Source organism: Vipera ursinii (assembly GCF_947247035.1).
Source record: "Vipera ursinii genome assembly, chromosome: 4".
Classification (NCBI taxonomy): Eukaryota; Metazoa; Chordata; class Lepidosauria; order Squamata; family Viperidae; genus Vipera; species Vipera ursinii.
Genome location: NC_139514.1, coordinates 56,098,296 through 56,119,677, shown reverse-complemented (window position 1 = coordinate 56,119,677; position 21,382 = coordinate 56,098,296). Strand labels below are relative to the sequence as shown.

Here is a 21,382-nt window from a genome sequence, read left to right as displayed (position 1 = left end):
GCATCCGAGAAAAATTAGCTTCCATACGGGAACGACCAGCATTCATAATTGACAGGGGAAAGGGCATATAGTTATTTAAACATTAGCGTGCCTGCTACTTGGCTTGGAGGAGGTGTGCAAATATGCTGTAAGTTCAGAGTAACTACAAAGTTCTGAGTTCCACGCTGTCTCAACGTTGTCTCGTTTTAACACCCTGAAGAGAAAGCTATACAATCCCCCCGCCAACAGAAAATCTAATCGCCGCCAATCACTGCCACTCTACCACTTTCGTGAGTTTATACATGCACGCTAGGCAAGACGAACAAGCAATGTGCGCACACTGCTGCACCGAGGCAGCACCTTCTCATTGGTTCTCCGCCTTTCCCTCACGCCCTCCTTCCAGCCAATCACTGCTTACTCTTTCCCTAAAAGATAAGGTGGGTTGAAAAAGATCTTCGCACACGCTGGGTTCGCCGTTGGCCGTCCGCCGGCGAGTATCTTCTGGCCGGAGAGCGTTTTCCATCTACCGAGTGGAATCTGCTATCCCTTTTCTCATTTTAATAAAGCAAGTAAGTATTAGTGGTGCAGTATTATTAGAAAGAAAAACGCTTATTTCTGTAATAATTGACTAGGATGTGGCTCCTATGTTCAGGGCACTAATAAAAGTACAATCCCTATTGTAGTCCGGTTAGTAATTCCTATTTTTGCCGGTGCCGCCTAAGGCTAGTAGAAATGGGGAGTACATTAACAGCTGGAAGGCCAGTTTCCCTACCTCGTAGTAAAGTACCACCTCAGGAGCTTATTTCATCTAATAAGGGGGAGGGAGGAGAGAAATAGTGGGATGGGGCAACTGCAACTCTAAATTTACAGAGCTGGGAAGCGGAGGAGGGTTCTTTGTTCATGGAATTCTTGTTGAAGAGACCTCTTATTTCTTCTCCTTCACCTTGTGGTTGCATCATCCTGTCGTAGGACAAGTGAGCTAGAAAGAGAATCTCGAGGAAAGTGTAGTAGCATTCAGTAAATGTTTTAATTCTCCTTTATAGTGTTATGTTCCCCAAACATAAACTCTTAATGAGCTGTGAAGGACAGCATGTTGGAAGATGGAGTTCTACTTTTCTTGATGGCTCCTAAATTTCTGCTTCTCTTTTTGAAGTACAAGAGGCATGTACTGTAAATTGAGAGCTAGAGCTGTGAAATGATGCATATCTCAAATGCCCTGTTTGTGCGTTTCCCAGGCGTGTTTGAGTGACCTCTAGCTGTGAAACAGCTTTCTTAGTTTGATACAATACTTTACTCAGCACTAACTTCTGAGTTCCTGGAGTTAATTCTTAGTTAACTATATGCAGCTTGGGGTACATACATACTGCTTAACAATTGATGAGACTTTAGTTCAGATTTAAAACATGTGAGATTAAGTTACAATCAGCTGTCTCCATGGTCTCAGCTCATCTTACTAGAAACAATATTTAGCACACTCCAGGCCTCTTTATTAGGCAGGGTCATCTTGTGGGAACTAAGAATTGTGCCTTCTTTGTTGCAGGGCCTGCCCTGTGGAACAGTTCTTTGAGCATTATCTTGTTTCTCTCCATATATTTAAAGAAAATATCTTTTTTATCATGTGAATTTATCAAGTAGATGAAGAATTTAATTATGGTGGTACTGAGTTATGTAGAGTAATAATAATTTCGATATATTGTGCTTGTAAAATTTGGGGCATATTCAGGATTTTTAATTTGCAGACAATGCTGGAACGAAATATGGAATCTTTTGTCAAGTGGAGCCAGAACATATATGTATAAGACAATAAGAGTTACCATGAGCTGAGTATGTTTCTTAAATTTTTAAATTCTTGTGAACCAAAATAAAAACGGATTTCTCCTTAGATTCCTTTTGAACTAAAAGAGCAAACAAATCCCAACATGAGTGGAACAGGTAATAGAAATGTTGCATGGGATTGCAGGGACATGTTTTAAAATGATTAAAAAGGTTTTGGAGCACAATTTACAAAATGTTTAATAGCATTTACCAATTTGGTTGAATAGTGTGTTGCAAGGGATTGCATGCCATACCCACCCTTCAGGCTAAATGTCAGTCTTTCTCAGCTAATATGCCAATGGTGTGGTTTTGTTTTCTGCAAACTACTTTCTGCCAAGGAGCATTAAAGTGTAGAAGCTAATATACAATTCTTTCATAATTATACATAGTCCATCTATTTGAATACAAATTGTTATAAATATATGGTTGTACACAATTGGTTTCTTTTTAGTAATTGGGAATCTTTAATGAGCATAGTATTATCCATAGCGTTCTTTACAGCTTATTTAGTTTTATTAGTTGGATAAAATCACACAAGTTATGAAATCCATTTTCTGCTCTTTGATAGACAGCAACATTCTGGACAGCTGTTGCATGATCTGTTGATATAAAATTTATGACCCTGTCTGCATGTATTTGTTTTATCCTGCCTTTTTATTAACTTAAGGCAGCATGCATACCAAATACTTCTGTCTCCTATTTTTCCATAACAACTAACCTATAAGTGGATTGGGCTGAGAAAAACTGAGAATTGGTTCAAAGTCTCCCTGTTGGCTTTCATATCTAAGGGAAGACTAGAACTTATAATCTTCTAGTTTCTTGCCCAGCAGTTTAACCACTGTACCCAAGTGGCTATCTCTTTTAAACCTTTTTACAGCTAAAGCAACTTTGGGTTGAATTATAGTACTTTTAATTTTAGGATGAAAGGGATTATACCAAACATGTCAAACACAAGGCCCGGGGGCCGGATCTGGCCCGCAAAGTGGTTTCAAGTTGCCCCCCGAAGCCACCCTGGAAACAGTGAGGGAACGGCCCCCACTGCCTTGGCCCTGGCCCAGAGACCCTCCTTCTGCCAGAGACCCTCAGATCTGTCCCACTCCTGCCCAGGCCCCCTTAGGCACCCTTGATGCAAACGATGTAGAGGCCCACCCAGTAGGCCATACACTAGCCACGCCCACCCTGGCCACACCCACCCGGCCCCCTGAGGGCAACCGCAATGCTGATGTGGCCCTCAATGAAATTGACACCCCTGGATTATACCATAGACACCAGATTTTTTTTTTACACTCCCAATATGTTATAAAAGTAACATTCTGACCTGTTGCTAGCCTTTTTGGAGGAAACCTATTGACTTCCATTCTCCAGACATAACCATCACATACTTAAGAGCTGGTCTGTATTGTACATACCCCAGTGCATCTGCCTGTTGTCTCTGATCTACTCATGAAAACTGCCTGTCCCCCAAAGATCCCTAGCTGGAGCGGTGGAGTAGAAACTGAGAATCTCATGCTGTGACTCCATCACAACCATGGGAGCTTAATGAGTGATGTTAGATTATTCACTTTCAGTCCAGTATATCTCATAGATTATGTGGTGTGGAACACTAGTTGAATTTGTTAATAGCTCACCACTTGTGATGCTCGACTGTATTCCTTAGATCAGTACATCTGTTGCAAAACATGTCATATAAACATGCCAGTTTCAGTACTGCAGTTTCAATATCTCTGTCAGTGAATGTGGGAAGTGGAAAATGAAATGAATCCTTTATTTTGAAAAGAATTTGTGTCTGAAGTTTATGTCTGAGAACCCAAGATGGTTGTCATTTGGTGACACTGCTCTAGGAGTAATGAATACATTTTGGGAGCTGTGAAGAAGAAACCCCTTTACATTGAAAATACTAATGAATTTCATGTTTCTATGAGCATGCATTGAAATGTAGGACAATTCATTTGCAAAGATGACCTTGTAGCATTAAAGACACAGAGAAGAATTATGTTTCTTTGTCTCTCATCTCTGCACACACTGCAGTTTGTTCTGTGCCAATTATTCTTTCTGCAATTCTCCCTAGTTTGTTTGTTCCTACTCCTAATACCAGCACTAATAGTCTTAGACTATCTGCATAAATAATGGCAACATTTTGGTTTTCCTTGAGTATATATTTTCTCAGATATTATTCTTGATTTTTCTGGGGAAAGTGCCAAATTAATGTTGAATCTGAGGAGAAATGAAGTGTTGCTGGGAATTTTGACAATGTTTCTTTTGTGTAGTGATTGAATACTTGCTGAATATTGGTATTTATTTGGAAATGTATGTCTTGCTAAGTATTAATAGGTGTGTCTTAATATATATTTACATAATAAGTATATCTTAATATGATTATGACTGATAAGTTTCTTGAAGTATAGAGGTACACTTGATGTTTGACTTTAAATTCTCCACACACACACACACACACACACACACACACACTTCTCTCAACCTGTGTCTCACACTGAGAAATGGACTAGAGCAGGGCTTTTCAACCAGTGGTACGGGTACCACCTGTGGTACATTGGCACCTGGCAGGTGGTATGTGGCCATCCTGGAAAAGTGGTAGTGGGGGAAGGGAATGAGCTGAACCAGTGGCAGCACTGCACAAGCCTGAGCGAGAGATGGCTGGAGCTGCAGGGCTGTCATGGCTCAGCGCAAGCGCCAGGATCAGTGCCACTTTCCAGCTGATCAGCACTTCTTCGGGGCTGTCAGGACTCAGTGGAAACGCCAGGATCAGCGCCAGGCTCCAACTGGAGCTCGGCACTGATCCTGGCGTTTCTGCTGAGCCCCGAAAAAGCGCCGATCAGCTGGAATGTTGCAGCATCTCCAGGGTCTTGTGATTTACATTCAGATGCTTGGCAACTGATTCATACTTATGAAGGTCACAGTATCCCAGGGTCATGTGAAGTGACCAAAACCTGCTGCAACCACCCAGCAGATGGGGTATAAAAACCAAACTCCCCCACCCCACCCCTGCTTCCAATCCTCAACAGAAATGCTCACAACAATGAAAACCTCGGACAGGAGGAAGAATTCTGCCAGGCGGGCAGGCAGGTGTCTTGCTCGGCTGTGGCTTGGGGGGCACTTTTTTCAGTGCCATTGTAACTTCGAACAGTCACTAAGGGAACTGTTGTAAGTCAAGGACTACCTGTACTTTTTTCCTTTTTTTGTTTTGGTCATCAAGTTTTTGACACCTTGCTAGGCGACTGGTGGTACTCGGATGTTGCCATATCTTAAAAGTGATACAATGGGTGAAAAGGTTGAAAAGCCCTGAACTAGAGCAATGATGGTGAACCTTTTAGAGACCAAGTGCCCAAAAACCGGTCCCGCCCCTGCCCCCAGTCCATCCCCACTCTGACCCCGCCCGCCCTCAGGGCCACCCACCACCTCCACGGCCTGCCGCAGATCACCCAGGCAGCCCAGCAGCGCCATGGCAGCCACGCCCTCCACCACACTCCGCAGCATCATCTGCGTGCGACGGGGCGTGAGTGCAGTGTCTTGTCCCCGCTGTTCAGCTGCCATGTCCTTGGCTTCACTGCTCAGGGGCGATTCTCCAGGGGGGCTCCTGGTGAGGAGGGGGGCTGCGGGAGGAGGGGCTGGGGCAATGGTGTGCATACCCACAGAGAGGGCTCTGAGTGCTGCCTCTGGCACGTGGGCCATAGGTTCGCCACCACTGGACTAGAGTGTTTCACCAGCTATCTTTGAATGTGTTGTTTTTTCTTTAAACAAAGTGACCTCAGAAAGCTGATGCTTCAACTGGTACCATCCAGAGTGCATGACTGTAATGCAGTTTGTTTAGGGCTGTCTATGAGTGCAGTTTAGAAACTTCAATTAGTTCAACTGGGAGAAACTGAATTGTATCTGTCCTTAAACAGTTGCATTGACTACCTGTAGTTTTCTGAACCAACATAAGTAATTTTTATTTCAAGTCTTTAAGAAAATACCTCTCTCGGCACTCATTAAGGCTGTAGGTCTTCAGATGCCATCAGCCACTCTGGTGGAGACTTGGAACCAAACCTTCTTGGTTGTCACTTGTGTTGAGGAATATCTATTTACATATGAAAATGGATAGATCTTCTTTTGGAGGTCTTTCTTCAGGAGAACCATACAAGTCTTTTTTTCATTCAGCCTAATTATTAATAACATCTAGTGCAGTGTTTTTCAAACTTAGCAACTTTAAATTGCATGAACTTCCCATATATTGAAGCATGATGATTGGGAAATTCTGGAAGTCTCCTCATCTTAATGTTGTCAAGTTTCATAAGCACTGATTTAATAGTGTTCTGTGGTTTAATATTCTTTTTTAGTTTTAGTGTATTTGCATGGTTTAAAATTCTGTATTAAACTGCCCAATATGTTTAGAAAGAGTGATATGAAATGGAAATATATATACACACACAATGCTTTTTTTGTAAAAGAAAAAGGTGCCGTAACTCACACATGTCATACAACCCGCCTTGCCTATGCTACAAGGTTCCATCCAAAAAAGGTGCCGGAACTCCGTTCTGAGCGTTATATATATATATATATATATATACAGGGCTTTTTTTTCTCAATAGACTTGACTCCCCCACTGTCTTTGCCCTGGCCCAGAGATCCTCCTTCTGCCAGAGACCCTCAGATCTGTCCCACTCCTGCCCAGGCCCCCATAGGCACCCTTGATGCGAATGATGTAGAGCTGGCCATGCCCACCCAGTAGGCCATACGCACTCTAGCCACACCCACCCAGTAGGCCACGCCCACCCAGACCATACCCACCCGGCCTCCTGAGGGCAAGCGCAGTGCTGATGCGGCCCTCAATGAAATTGAGTTTGACACCCCTGGAATAGAATATGGAAAGATAACAGTATTTCTGCCTTCTGTTATGACATCAGGTAATTGAGGCTTCCTCCCCAAAATGTTTTTGGCAGTGGATTTCAGTTTCTCTTTTTATCTCCAGAGCTCATTGGTTCCAAACTGTTTTGCCCTCTAGACAAATCAGTTCCATCTAGATTAGAATTTTTCCTTGTACACAATAGGTTATTTTACCCACTGAGTGCCTTAAGCCTTTTGGTGGGGGTGGGGGGGGAGGGAGGGAATGTATTATTTAAAATTGAGAAATCAGACACTGAATCAGAAGAATGTGAAAAAGAAACATGAATTATCATTTACACTATGTACACAGACTAATGATTCATGGTTATCTATTTTTGCCTCTCCTCTGCCTATGGATGAATATGTCTGTGATAATTCCGTTCCTCAAGCTAGGATAGCTTTTCTAATTACCCAAATGCCTGTAGTTTAACTGTTCATTCCATTGATCCATCACTTCATCATAAAAATTCTGCATTACTTGGAGCAGGGAGAGGACGGAGAAGATACTCTAGATATAGGCTTTTGATTTTCTGTAACTTAAAAATGCCTTCCCATTTTTCACAGTATCTTCACTTGTTAACAACTATATATTATATATTTATATATTTATGCATATATATTACTGGGAACACTTTCTGAAGATTTCTGAACTATTCTTTCCCCTACACCCCCCCCACACACCTCACAGACCAGTATTTTGAGAATTCCAAGGCCATCTCCCCCCCCCTCTTTCAGGAAGGCACAGAAAACATAAATAGTAATTTGCTTTTCAATTAAATTATAAACTTTATTTATTGTTTAAAGATATGACGCGCATAAATCCTGGACATGCAGTATATTTAGTACATGGAAGGAAGCTATATGCCATCAGATGAAGGATTGATTGATTGATTGATTGATTGATTATTGATTGGTTTTTTTAGAATGCTGCAATCTTATGACTCCCAGTAATTTTGAAAAATAAAAATAAAGTATAGTCCATGAAACAGCATAACCATTAATTAAAATTAGCTGGCAATCCTAAACAGGACAATGAGCCAGTACCCTGCTAATGCCAGTCATAGGCATCCTTATATAACCCTAACCCAGGCTCTTTTATGACTTGTGGACTTCAACTCCCAGAATTCCTGAGCCAGCTATGGGAGTTGAAGTCCACGAGTCATAAAAGAGCCAAGGTTGCTTACCCCTGCCCTAACCCTTCCAATCATAATGGCTCTGGCATTACGATTGAAGAAGAACTTAAAACTCTTCCAAGCAAATTTTTGAAAAGGGAATATTAATGCCCTTACCTAGCCTATTTTTAGTATTGAGCATAGTAACAAGCAAATCTGTCTGTTCTTCCTCTTCCAGATTATAGATGTGTATGTTTTATTACAGACTGATCTGCCGTTTATCATTCTCAATCTGAGACCATAAACAATCTGGCTACCAAGACCTAAGACTGGAGCAGCTGGAGCAGACTGACAGTTCCCCTCCCCTAGAATGGCCTGCCCCTCTTCCTCCAATGTATTTTACTCAAGCTCAGTCACTGAGATCTACTCTTTATTTATTTGTTAAATCAAATTTATATGGCTCCCTATTTCATGGAAAGTAACTCTGGCTGGTGTACAGCAATCCAGTACTGTTTTGCCCTACTATCACCACTCCCAATCCTACATCATAAGCTAACAGCCAACTATAGTTAACTTATTCAGAAATTATAACTACAGAAAAATACGGAGACCAGCGATCTGGTGACACTGTTCAAATTGACACTCCCTGTGTAGTTTACTACCCCTTGCATTCTATGCAATCCGTATCCTGAAAGCCTCTGAGCAGCCTCTCTCATCTCAGATTGGGAGAGTCTGTTCTACTTCTTACTCTGTGTGGCTATCTACTAGCTCACCACCCCACATCCTTAATGATCTTGATATAGGATAAAGTTTCCATTAGGAAGAGAGAATGGCTGATAATTGGTGTCAGCCGCACTGGATAGTGCAGGCCACAAAATGAATTCCACAGGAGGACTAGAACTGTGCTTTATTAACATAGGCTACGTAGATAAAGGTAAAGGTTCCCCCACACATGCGTGCTAGTCGTTTCCGACTCTAGGGGCCGGTGCTCATCTCCGTTTCAAAGCCGAAGAGCCAGCGCTTGTCCGAGGACGTCTCGGTGGTCATGTGGCCGGCATGACTAGACGGTAAAGGCGCACAGAACACTGTTACCTTCCCACCATAGTGGTCCCTATTTTTCTACTTGCATTTTTTACGTGCTTTCGAACTGCTAGGTGGGCAGAAGCTGGGATGAGTAACAGGCACTCACTCTGTTACGCAGCACTCGGTATTCGACACGCCAAACTGCCGACCTTCTGATCAACAAGCTTAGCGTCCTAACCCACTGAGCATCCCTACATAACAATCTTCTAAATCAGACATGTCAAACTCGTGACATCGTGTGACGTCACACAATGTATCAGAGCCTTTTCGCCATTGCCGGCAATGGGGTGAGCGCGGCTTGTGGATGACGCATCCGGCCCGCAGGCCAACAGTTTGACACCCCTGTTGTAAATCTATTTATCATTTACCTCCCCTCCTCCTTATAATCCAGTGAATCAGAGAGATATATGCCTGAGCTGCTCCTGAATATTATCTTGATTTCCTCGTCTTCCCTTGGTTTGGATCCAATGAAACATAGTGCCACATAGTCCCCAACTTTGCCTTCCTTGTAATCTGCTGGAAAGAAGGTGTTTTTTTTAAAGTCCCCACATATTCAGCCAGTCCAAATATCTCCTGTCACCACTTCTGATCGCTGATTCAGCAATCAGTTCTGTCTGTGACAGGCCTTCTAGTTGGAAGATCACTACTCAGAACTCACTGTCTGTGCTGCATAGGATCCCTCCATGTTAATCACTTAATGCCAGCTGCTCCAGCTCCAATTCTGACTAATTTTGAACCTTCATAAGAACTTTTGAGATCTTTGTAGTAATAAATTATTTAAACTTGTTTCCAATCATAAGTTGGCAGCTTGATTTGGTCCATAACCTGCCTAAATTCTTTGTACATTTTTTAATCTTATAACTAAATATCTTTCTTAATTGCAACAGATAAGCTTATTCTGATCATACCGCAGCCAAAATATAAACCAATGCCCTTACATCTTTAACTAAACTGACCAGTCACCAAACAATATGGGAAAACATTGTACATAACATTTGATGACCTAAATGGCCCCCTCCAATTTTATGATTGTTATGTAAGTTTTGAACATAACATTGTCCATTGTACACTGAACTAAAATCAGAATTAGCGGGTACATTTATTAATCTGAAATAGAAAGACAAATCGCCTTCTAAATAATTAACCGTGGACTGAAGTAGTCAATCTTATGGTTAGTATGTGAAAGGTGCAAATGATTTCTGTAATAGAAAAGCAGAACTTTTTAAACTTCCCTGTTTAGCCTTCTTGCATCATGTCCATCCCGTTTTATTTTTCAAATTTTCTTTTCTTGCTTTCCTAATGTACAACTCTGCTTCCTCTTATTCTAGCTCAATCCTTTCTTTTCTTCCTCCCTTCCTCCCCCCCTCCCTGCCTTCTTCCTCCAGTTTTTACATACAGTGATCAATTACTTCTGTGTGAGCTATTTTATTTTATTAGCAACTTTAGTCAGTTTTATAACTTTATTTAACTACTTTCTTTGCCCAGATCTGATCCTCTTTTGGCATGTGGCTTCTGGCAAGATATATGTGTATTTGTGCATATACTTGTTTATAGGCACACACGTGTGTCATATGCACATAATTATGCAAAGGAGAAAATCTTGAAGATTTGTTTCAGCTGAAATTGGCAACCAGTGTTGACAAGTTATAAAAGCTGAGTATTGTGAAAACTTTGCCAAAATTAAAAAAATGTATTTGGGATGAGATCATTATCAACACAGAGTTATCTTTATGTAAATACAGTATAAATTATTTCCTCTATAGTATTACAAAATACCTGGAAATGGTGCCAGTGTTAATGTAGGAATGGTAAACACAGGTAAACAAAAAGGAATAACCAGATTTCTTTTGGTTTAATCCACGTGCAGTATTTAGTGAATTAAGGTGCTTTATAACATATAGTATCTGTGTTTATAGCTAGTATTCAAAGAGGAGCGACAAAAGCTTGTTCAGAAGTTTGTTAACATAGAGTTGAAAGAGCTTATTTTAAGTCATCAAGCCCTGCCTTTACTTAGTCTAGAATACAAATATAGGCACCTTTGACAAATGTTTGTCTAACCTCTGCTTGAATATATTTAACAAAGCAACTCAAGAACACTGTGTTTAATTACTTCCTCTTCCTGCCCTCTCACATCCTGAGGATTTTTCCATGAGAATATTTTTCTAAGCATTCCGTTGAAATTTTCCTTGTAAGACAAGTTATGGCTTGCTTCTTTGGCAAGATTCTCAGTTAGAACTGGGATTGGAGGTACCGCATCTGTCCTAGCCCTGCTTGTTTCTCTCAGCTGTTTTTGATCATGGTTTCCTTCTAGATTGGCTTAGGGGTTTATGATTGGGAACTACAGTGTTGCAGTCATTCTCCTTCCCCAGAGCTGTTCTAGTCAGTGTTGCAGGGAGTGAGATGTAGCCCAAGGTCCATACTACATGCAGTCCCTCAGGTTTACCGGTATATCCTCTTTCTGCTGTTGCTCATTAACACGTACACAAAATTGCTGGGAGAGATCATTTGCCGGCGTCAACTTCCCTCCGCCCTGTGCGTTCCCACAGAGAGGGCCTCCTCAGGGTGCCACCGGTCAGAGAATGTAGATTGGTGGCCCCCAGGGGGAGATCTTTCTCTGTGGGCGCCCCGGAGCTATGGAACCAGTTACCGGTTGAGCTCCGGACGGCGCCCGATCTTCGCTCCTTTCGCCGCGATCTGAAAACATACCTGTTCGAACAAGCCGGCCTGGCCTGAGGGGGGATTGGTGGGGTTTTTACTATCATTTTATTGGGGTTTTATTAATGTACTTATTGTTTTTTATGGGCATGTATTTAATTACTTTTTAATTTTTGTAGCTTTGTGTTTTATTTTTGCCCTGTACACCGCCCTGAGTCCTTCGGGAGAAGGGCGGTATAGAAATATTAATAAATTAAATTAAATTAAAATTAAATTTGTCTGAGGGCGGCATAATTTAAAAACCACTATAAATTGACTTGATAAGAAATAAAATAATAACCTGAAACAGAGGCATATAGGGATCTACAAAGTGGTAGAGGAAAAACCCTTCATCCAACAGATCATGGTGGTCTCTAGATCCAATGCCTAAAGAAAAGTGCCAGGTCTTTAATGCCTTCCAAAAAGGAAGGAAGGTCTCAATGGGGATGCTGTTCTGTTGGGAAACTGGACTTGGAGCATGTCCACATTATCAGATTTTGTCAGGCAGAATTGTAAACAGATGTCCTACAAGAACCAGGTCCCATGCCACAAAGAGCCTTATAAGTAAGCCTTCCTTAACAATGGCAATTGGGACTGGAATTTCCGTTGCTAATGCAATTGTAAAGCCCGACATTGCATGACCAAACTGCTTAGTGGCAATAGTTCTAGTAGTCCCTGGTTACCATCATTAAGTGAATTGCCACAGGTCATTAAGCAAAGGGCTTCATGTGACCACAACTTCCTGCCATCTTCCTGAGAGATGTTGCTTGTGGGAAGCCACTAGTGGAGGTCACAAATTATGATCACACGGCTGTGAGATGTTGCAAAGGTCAGAAACCTAGGCTGGATGCTGAGCATGCGGATCACATTTATATGATTGCAGGGACAGTGTAATGGCCAGAACTTTCAGAAAAAAGTTGTAAATTCCACTTGTTCAATGCCGTTGTAAGTTTGAATAGCCGCTAAATGAGTGGCCATTAAACAAGGACCACTTGTCTAGGAACAGTAACTACCAGTTCTCTGCAGTTGCACCTGGAAGCAGGCTGTTAATCAGTGCACCTTAATGATATCCAGTTATGATATCCAGTTATAAATCTCTAGGCTAACAGGTGATGCTGTGAAGATTATTTTTCAGCGTCTGGGTGCATTGTGGGTCTGGATAGGGAAGAAGAGGCTTTGGTTCAATCTGAGCAAGATCAAATGGTTGTGGGGTTTTTGGTTCCCTGATACCGGATGGGACTATATTCCCCCTAGACAGATTTGGTGTGTAATTTGGTGATCTTCTTGAACTGTCAGGTCTTACAGGAAGAGCCAGTGGTAGCCATGACCAGGAGAACTTTTGCACAAATCCATATTATGCAACAGTCCTGCTAGTTCCTAAACTGGGTGGCCCTGTTCACAGATACTTGTGTCCTGTTCACCTACTGTACGGTGTACATGGGCTGTCCTTCAAAACCACCTGGAAACTGCATTTGGTTCAGAATATAATTATAATGGTACAAGTGGTTATAAGCCCACTTTGGGATGACCCTGCAACACCGCTGCTTCACAAGCTGAACTGGTATTTTTGACAGCTATGTTAATCAAAGGGTGTTTGGTATAATCCTCTTGTTCCAGTTAGTATCCAATATAGCCGCCAGATTCTTAGTTCAAGCAATGAAAGTATGACTAGGGTCATCTTGTTACCCAACCACCCCTCCCCCCAAAAGGATTGTAGTGCCTTGGATTGTGGTTGGCTAGAATTCTGATGCAAGACTGATAGTTACTCATCTAGACACTTCAGAGGAAAATCCACATAGATCAGACATGTCAAACTCATGACGTTGCGCAATGTATCGGGACTGTTTTGCCATTGCCGGCAGTGGGGTGGGCGTGGCTTCCGCATGACGTGTCCGGCCCAGGGGCCGGCAGTTTGACACCTCTGACATACAGTAAATCATGGTGCTGCAGGTCAGCCTTCCCAACCTGACCCTCTTCAGATGTACAGTTCCTAAAGGCATGTCTGTACAGTTGTACAGTTCCTAAAGGCATGTCTCTACAGTTCCTAAAGGCATGTCTGGGTGATCAGAGGCTGCATAATTCTAAATAGCATATTTTTTGTTCTAATACATTGGTATACATTAGCTACTGTTTCAGTATTTACATTTACCTAGATGTATAAAAGTAAGATGGAATTACCAAGCAGAAGTAACTGAGTAAGTAACAAGTGCTTACAGTGCTCACGAAAGTCCTAAAAAGTCTGCATCAATGTTTAGGCTCAGCCTGAGAAATAGATAATGCCATAAGTACAGGAAAGCCTCTTGCAATAGCAGTTAGAGGAAATAAATTGATGACTTTCAAAAGTCCATATTCCTCTTTGTCACCCTGCCCCCCCCAATTTCCATTGGATATGTTATAAAAATTGGACCGATATTGCGTGAGGTGGTAGGAAGAAGTAGAGATTATTTACCAGCTTCCTGGGATTATAGCCAATAGACACTGGCAAGCATCCTGCTGGGGTGGGAGCTGCAGGCTTGAAAGAGATTGGATCAGATAAAAAGGCTTTTGGACTACATTTTTCCATGCAGAGCCAACAAAGCAGGGTTAGAAACAGATTGATTCCTTCACAAATAAGCAGCTGTGAGAATGGATCTTTGATGCTGGATTGCATTCCCTTAGTTGGTTTTTCTGCACCACTACTCCCCAAAAAGGTGGCCAAATAAATCATGCGTTTTTTTAAAAAAAGCATAAATATATAGTATGTGTTTGACTCGCAGATGCATTTCTGTGTGAATCTTGTGTGTGTGTGTGTGTTTTTGTGTGTGTTTTCTTAGATCTCTTTCTTGGGATGCCCAATGGCCAAAGTTAAGCTGTTCCCCTTAAATTTGATAATAGCCTAGAGAGCCTCCAGCAGGTATAAGGTGAAGAGAGGGAAGAAGGGTGCTATCATGTTTTCCCCAAAATAAGACCTATCCCAAAAATGAGCCCTGTGTTGATTTTTACACGTGTGCCTAATATAAGCCCTATCCCCAAAATAAGCCCCAGTTAAGAGCCTGCGCAGCTAGCCGCCCGTCCATTCTGTCTGGTTGTTTGCGATGCTGCCGCCACGAGGCGAGGCAGGCGTGGGAGGGGATGGAGTTGCCCCACGTGCCCCGCACCTGCTTACCTCAGGGGCCCTGCAGCCAAGCCTCCCACACCCTGACACCTGCCTCACCTCGCAATGGTGGCACCAATAGCCCTGACCAGCAGGAGCCCATGTGGCCAACGGCAGCCCACTTCTTCTGTGGCCGATTGCTGTCACTCGCATGTGTCGCCCCCAGCCTCCGTTTTGCTGGCAGAGGCCTTCAGAAAAGGCCTCTGCAGCCAAGAATGGAGCCCCACACGTCAACCTGGGGCTCGGTTCTTGGCTGCAGACCCTTTTTCCTGAAGGCCTCTGCTAGCGAAATGGAGACTAGGAGCAATGTGTGCATCAACCTGGGGCTCCATTCTTGGCTGCAGAGGCCTTTCCTAAAGGCCTTTGCTGGTGAAACAGAGTCTGGGGGGTGATACGTGTGATTGGCGGTGAGCAGCCGCAGAAGTGGGCTGGTGGTGGCCAGGTGGACTCCTATGGACGGGACTGGTGGTGCCGCCAGTGCGAGACAGTGGAAAAAATAAGACCAAATGCCTCTTTTGGAGGTAAAAAAAATATAACACGGGTCTTATTTTGGGGAAAACACTTCAGTAGCATAGCCTTCAGAAATCTACAGTATCCTTCATAGATCTTTCTACAGTTTAGCTGTTGATCAAAACATTGCTCTGCAACAGACTTCCCTATGTTGGAATTACCCAGAATCGGGCTTTGGCACTACCTTGTCTTTTTGAATCAAAATAATGTCGCTTTTATCTTTCTGAAACTCTTAATAAACGCTCTGTTTTTACAGCAATTTTTAAATTAATCATTTCTGATATTATAGTTTGTACTAAACTTCTGCTGTTTTGAAGTTTTACTGGATAAGACTGAAACTGAACTGAAAGGGGATTTAAAACTGACAGGCTACAAGAATGGAAAAAAGATGCTACACTGGACATAGAAAGGAAACTGGCTGATGTTTTAAAAGTGATGTACAAATAACAGACCAACAGAAGGAACTGGGTAACTTTCCTGTATTGGATTTACAAATGAGACTTGTCCAAGCCTTTAGGAGTTGTATGGGAAGAGATTAAGAAAAATAGAAATCAACAGGACATTATTTGAAGAGACTAAAAATCAAGATTGTTTAATTTAATGAAATTAAATTAAAGTAAAAGGAAGGAATGTAAAGTTGGCTTTTTTTAAGGTTAAAAGTAGATATGTTGTTAACTCTGGTAACCCTTGAAGGACCTTTGTTGATTAGGGCTGAACAATGAGGCTTTGAGGATTTCTTTACGCAGGTAGTCCTTGACTTACAATCTTTTGTTTAGTGATCGAAGTTACAATAGCACTGAAAAAATGACTTACCAACCCTGATCGCCCTTATCACCATCACAACATCTCCACAGTCACATGATCAAAAGTCACATAGTCACCATTTGCGACTTTCCCAGCTGTCTTCCGTCAAGCAAAGTCATTGGGTGAAGCCGAATTCACTTAATGACTGCCTAGCTCACTTAACAAACACAGTGACTAGCTTAACAACTGTAGCAAAAAATAATGTAATTCACTGATCCACTTGCTTAACAGTGGAAATCCTGTTCCCAACTGTGGTCGTACGTTAAGGACTACTTGTAGATAATAGTTGGGATATAGGGGGAAAAGATCATTAGTTGCATTGTAAGAGAAGTTGCTAAAATTGTTTATACTTTGATGAAGGAGAAAGTCATTTATGCACACACAAACACACACACACTATATTTTTATTTTTTCCTTGTCTATTTTTATTTTTTCCACATTCTGTTTTTAGTTTGTATTAATTTTTATCTTTTTAATTGCCATTTTTAATAAAATTACTATTTTAAAAAGTGCACTCATGGTGTACCACAGTTCTGAGATTGCAGCTCTTTCCATTTGTTCTCATGAAGTGAAATGTACTGAGTGAGAAATATATGTGTTTAAATCTAGTTTGTGTGCATATAAATGCCTGTAAATATTTATATGTTAATTTTTTCTTGTATTTCAAACAATTTTATGTCTTTCCCTCCCAGATGCTATCGCGATAACCCTATATCTATATCCTTGTTTTTATTTTGAAACCTACATGGATTCTGAAATAAATTTCACAGGATTATGGAGTGTGAAATCAAGCAGATTCAGAGTGTACCAGTCTGAAGAATATCGTGTTCTTAAATTTGTCTGGTAGAGAATTACCCGAAACATTATCAACATAGCTCAGCATCTTGGAAATAATGAGACAGTAGCAAAGCTATTTTTAAATACTTCATTTTGTAAGAGTACATGGGCATAATCTGCCAGATTCAACATAGTTTGGTCTAGTTATTTTATTGAGCCTTCCAAAGGCCAGTAAAAGTTGCAGGCAAAAGTTACAGGCAAAAAAGAACTATAATTTGTTGCTATGTATTTTTTTATTATTATTATTAAATTTGAGATTGTTCCATGTTTATGTGCTTTAGTCATAATGACTGTTGTTAGTCCTGTATCGTAATACAAATGATCTCTTGTTTCTCCCTCTCGTGCAGGCACAATGCCATCAGTCCCTGCCAAAACTGAAATGGATACCGGGACTTGCACTCGTGTTTCGGTTGACTGCATACCCAATGGAACCTTGGAGAAGGAATCTTGTAGTTCAACAGAAAACGAGAGGAAATGGATTCGGCCTGATGCCGTCAGCAAGTGTACCTGGGAGCTTGGAAAATCTCCTTCTGAATCGCCCCATCACCATGCTACGTTGTAAGTCAGACATGTCAAACACAAGGCCCGGGGGCTGGATCCGGCCCGCAAAGTGGTTTCATGTGGCCCGCGAAGCCATCCTGGAAACAGTGAGGGAACGGCCCCCACTGCCTTGGCCCTGGCCCAGAGACCCTCCTTCTGCCAGAGACCCTCAGATCTGTCCCACTCCTGCCCAGGCCCCCATAGGCACCCTTGATGCAAACGATGTAGAGCTGGCCACGCCCACCCATTAGGCCATACGGACTCTAGCCACGCCCACCCAGTAGGCCTCACCCACCCGGGCCTCCTGAGGGCGACCGCAATGCTGATGCGGCCCTCAATGAAATTGAGTTTGACACCCCTGTTGTAAGTGGTGGAGGCAGGTGGAGGCAGGTGGCTTTTTGGAAGGTGGCTTTTATTGTAAGTCGGCTATTCAGCTTGATCCATTCTGATGTTAGTTGGGGATAATGATTGATCCATTCTGATGTTAGTTGGGGATAATGATTGTTCAACAATATTGTATATCTCTTTCTGATGTAGAACAAAGACGCCAAAAATTATGTCAGATATCCTCAAAAAAATTGGAGATACTCCCATGGTGCATATCAACAAGATTGGAAAGCTCTGTGGCCTCAAATGTGAACTCTGTGAGTATTTTTATAGTGACGGGTTACTTGGAATTGGAAAGATAAACATTGGCATTCTTAACAGTATTATCAGTAAGGGAGCCCTTAATTTAAAAGGATCAAATCAGTCAGGAATTTAATAGACTTTGTGACTTTCTGTTATTTCTGAACTATGAGGCTATTTATGATATTATCATGCTTTAAGTGCAGCAGTTGGAAACTGACCTACAGTCACCTCATTCTCCAGTCTGTGCATTGCTAGTGAGGCTTAAAACCTTAAGTCGTAGAAGAACAATTTAAGACATTGCATGAGGAGCGTGCTGGATAGGAGGAAAACTTCTTGGGAAAGAAGAAAGAGAAATAATGCCTTGGTAATACCACATTTGGAATACTGCATCCAGTTTTGGTCGCCACAGTGTCAAAAAAAGATGATGAGACTCTAGAAAGAGTCCAGAGAAAAACAACAAAGATGATTAGGGGACTAGAAGCTAAAACATAAAGAACGGTTGCTGGAATTGGGTATGTGTAGTTTAACGAAGAGAAGGGTGAGGGGTGACGATAGCAGTGTTCCAATATCTCAGGGGTTGCCACAAAGAAGAGGGAGTCAAGCTATTCTCCAAAGCACCTGAAAGCAGGACAAGAAGCAATGGATGGAAACTGGTCAAAGAGAGAAGCAACCTAGAACTAAGGAGAAATTTAGTTAGAACAATCAGTGGAACAACCTGCCTCCAGGTTGCTCCAACACTGGAAGTTTTTAAGAAGAGACTGGACAGCCATTGGTCTGAAATGGTATAGGGCTTCCTGCCTGAGCCTGGGGTTGGACTAGAAGACCTCCAGTGTCCCTTCCAACTCTGTTATTCAGTTCTCGGTTTTTCAGAATGAAAATAGTTCTGTATATGTCTGGTTTGGGGTCTGAGCTTATAGAAGAGGATGGTCAGACTATGTAGTTGCTTATGGGAGGAAGTACAGGATATTGGGCTAATCCAAATCCATCTTCAGAATTGATTCATCAGAGGCTGTTGTTTAGTGCAATATTCAATTAGGATATGCATAGGATATGCATGCATATCTGTGTACATACAGATATTTGTGCAGGTGTTCGGCTATGTCTTTTCTTAGAATATGGATAGATGAAATGGCATTTGCCAAATCCCTTGCAGAAGGTTGATGGGCTTCTTTTTCTTGGTTCATCGGAAACAAATCCTACTTTAATTGTGGTATTCAGTGGCCAAATGCGAGTTTTTCAATGCTGGAGGAAGTGTGAAAGACCGAATCAGTTTACGAATGGTGGAAGATGCTGAAAGGGATGGGATTCTGCAGCCAGGAGATACCATTATTGAACCAACTTCAGGAAATACAGGTAAATACATCCATTTGAACTGTGGTATAAAGAAGTGAGTGGAATGGGATGCCCTTTTCTGAATAGAGTCATTCTCCTGCCCCTGGCTGCGCCAAAAAATAAGACTATTTTTTTTTAAATGTAAAGAAATGACGGGAATACTGAAGTATTAAAGATGACTAATGCAAGTCTCAGTTCTAACAGAGCTGATGACTAAACACTGCTGTATCAAGTTTTACAAATACTCAGGAGGGGAATAATTGTTTGGCTTATCGGTTTTTAAACACTAGACATTTCCAGTCTGCTATATGATTAATGATTTGACTGAGCTAGTCAAACCCTCCATTTGCAAAGGAATGAGGGAATGTTAAAGTGGTGCATGCACAGCTTGGGAACATAATCCCATTTAGCCATGTAGGTAGATCAAGAAAAAAAAGCATACGGATAGGTGGAAACGTATGGAAATTCTGCCTTTTATAGCTCAGCTGCCTCTTTCTCTTTTTAGCATTGTGGGACTTAGCTGGCTCATAATGGCAAGACATAAAGCAGCTCTGGAATAGAGCCTCTCAGGCCGTGCGTTTGGCAGCATTATCATACCTTGTTAGGATGGTGATTTTATGCATTAGTCTTTCTTCCTAACATACCATATTTAACTCAGACAGGGAGAGCTGCTACCAGTGCACAACTGGGAACAGGTAGAGTGATATCTTTCCAGACGTTTTGTACCACATATCCCATTAGTATCAGCCAGAAGGATTAACAGGGAGACTGGGACATACATGGATGATACTAGATTGTTTATTCTTGGCGTACACAATACTGAGCTAGATTGATCAATAGTTGCTTGGTTAAAGCTATTTGCCTGGGTTAGGCTAGCTGCCCATATTTAAGTATAGAGTTTCAGAATATAAAACATAAAATGTATGGCTTTTTTAGTGACATTTTTCTTGGTTGCAGGAATTGGATTGGCCTTGGCAGCTGCAGTGAAAGGATACCGTTGTATCATTGTAATGCCAGAGAAAATGAGCATGGAAAAGGTCAGAGCTGTTTATCACTGAGTGATCAACCCATGGCTGCATTAGTTTACTGAGGCACCCTAAGTCGGCAGTGCTGTGTGTGAGAAAGCTAAACTCGGCTTGCCATCTTAACATTTGGTTTTGAATTGGCTCTAAGCCTGTAACCCCTTTAATATGCCAGTTGCATAAGCATTCCCTGTGCACAGGCCTAGACATTATGGCTAATTTTGATTGTTTTTCTTAAATAGGTGGATGTGCTACGTGCCCTTGGGGCTGAAATTGTGAGGACTCCAACAACTGCCAGATTTGATTCTCCAGAATCACATGTTGGAGTGGCATGGAGATTGAAAAATGAAATCCCCAACTCCCATATTCTGGATCAGGTAAATTATTGAACGTGAAAAATGGCCTCGCCCTGGAGAATAGTTTGTTTTTTAATGTATTCATGCACTGCCAATATAAAGCAGGGGGAAAATGCTCATATATTAAGAAAGAGAATGAGAATAGAATCCTCCCTATCTTACAGGGAGCAGGTAGTTTATTGTCTGAACTTGGATGGTAGAAACATGCTATCTTCTACTATCGATTGATTCTTTATGTCTCTCCCTGCAGATCATCATCGGCCAATCACTGCTTAGATCATAACAAATTAATAGGGGTGAAACTGGTTGCTATTCACTTGTTCGACTGGTTTCAAGTGAACCTTTGTGCAACTTCTTTCACATGGACTTTCTTCGTAGGATTTTAGCTATTAAAAAGGAGACAATCTTGGCAGATAAAGATCAGCAGAATAAATAATCTTTTCCCCAATATAATACAACGATGCAAATATACTGTAAGGGAAGGGGAGGGAAGGGGGAAAAAAGTGAGGGAGGAAGTAAGTAAGTTTGTGCTCTTGATAGCTGAGTTTAGAATGGTTTTCTTTTGATATTTAGTAAATTAATGTTAAAAGCATTACTTTATTTTTTGTTTTCTGATGCACTGGTTTTCAATTGTTCCACCAGGGGGTTAAT

The 21,382-nt window shown here is 41.7% G+C and overlaps 1 protein-coding gene across 3 annotated transcripts in view; it reads left to right on the top strand.

Moving 5' to 3' along the window:
• Positions 1-404: 404 nt before the first annotated feature.
• LOC310639960 (cystathionine beta-synthase-like) overlaps positions 405-21,382 on the top strand; it is a 39,556-nt gene continuing 18,578 nt past the window's right edge. The window contains exons 1-7 of one of the 3 annotated variants that reach the window (XM_083361981.1): positions 434-548; positions 1,863-1,911; positions 17,199-17,409; positions 17,929-18,035; positions 19,240-19,374; positions 20,311-20,390; positions 20,618-20,752. In XM_083361981.1, the coding sequence (XP_083218107.1) occupies positions 1,899-1,911; positions 17,199-17,409; positions 17,929-18,035; positions 19,240-19,374; positions 20,311-20,390; positions 20,618-20,752 (681 nt within the window). In that variant the 5' untranslated portion in view covers positions 434-548; positions 1,863-1,898. Of the gene's footprint in view, positions 549-1,862; positions 1,912-17,198; positions 17,410-17,928; positions 18,036-19,239; positions 19,375-20,310; positions 20,391-20,617; positions 20,753-21,382 lie in introns of all 3 variants that reach the window. The other 2 variants (XM_083361983.1, XM_083361982.1) reach the window with 2 other exon arrangements.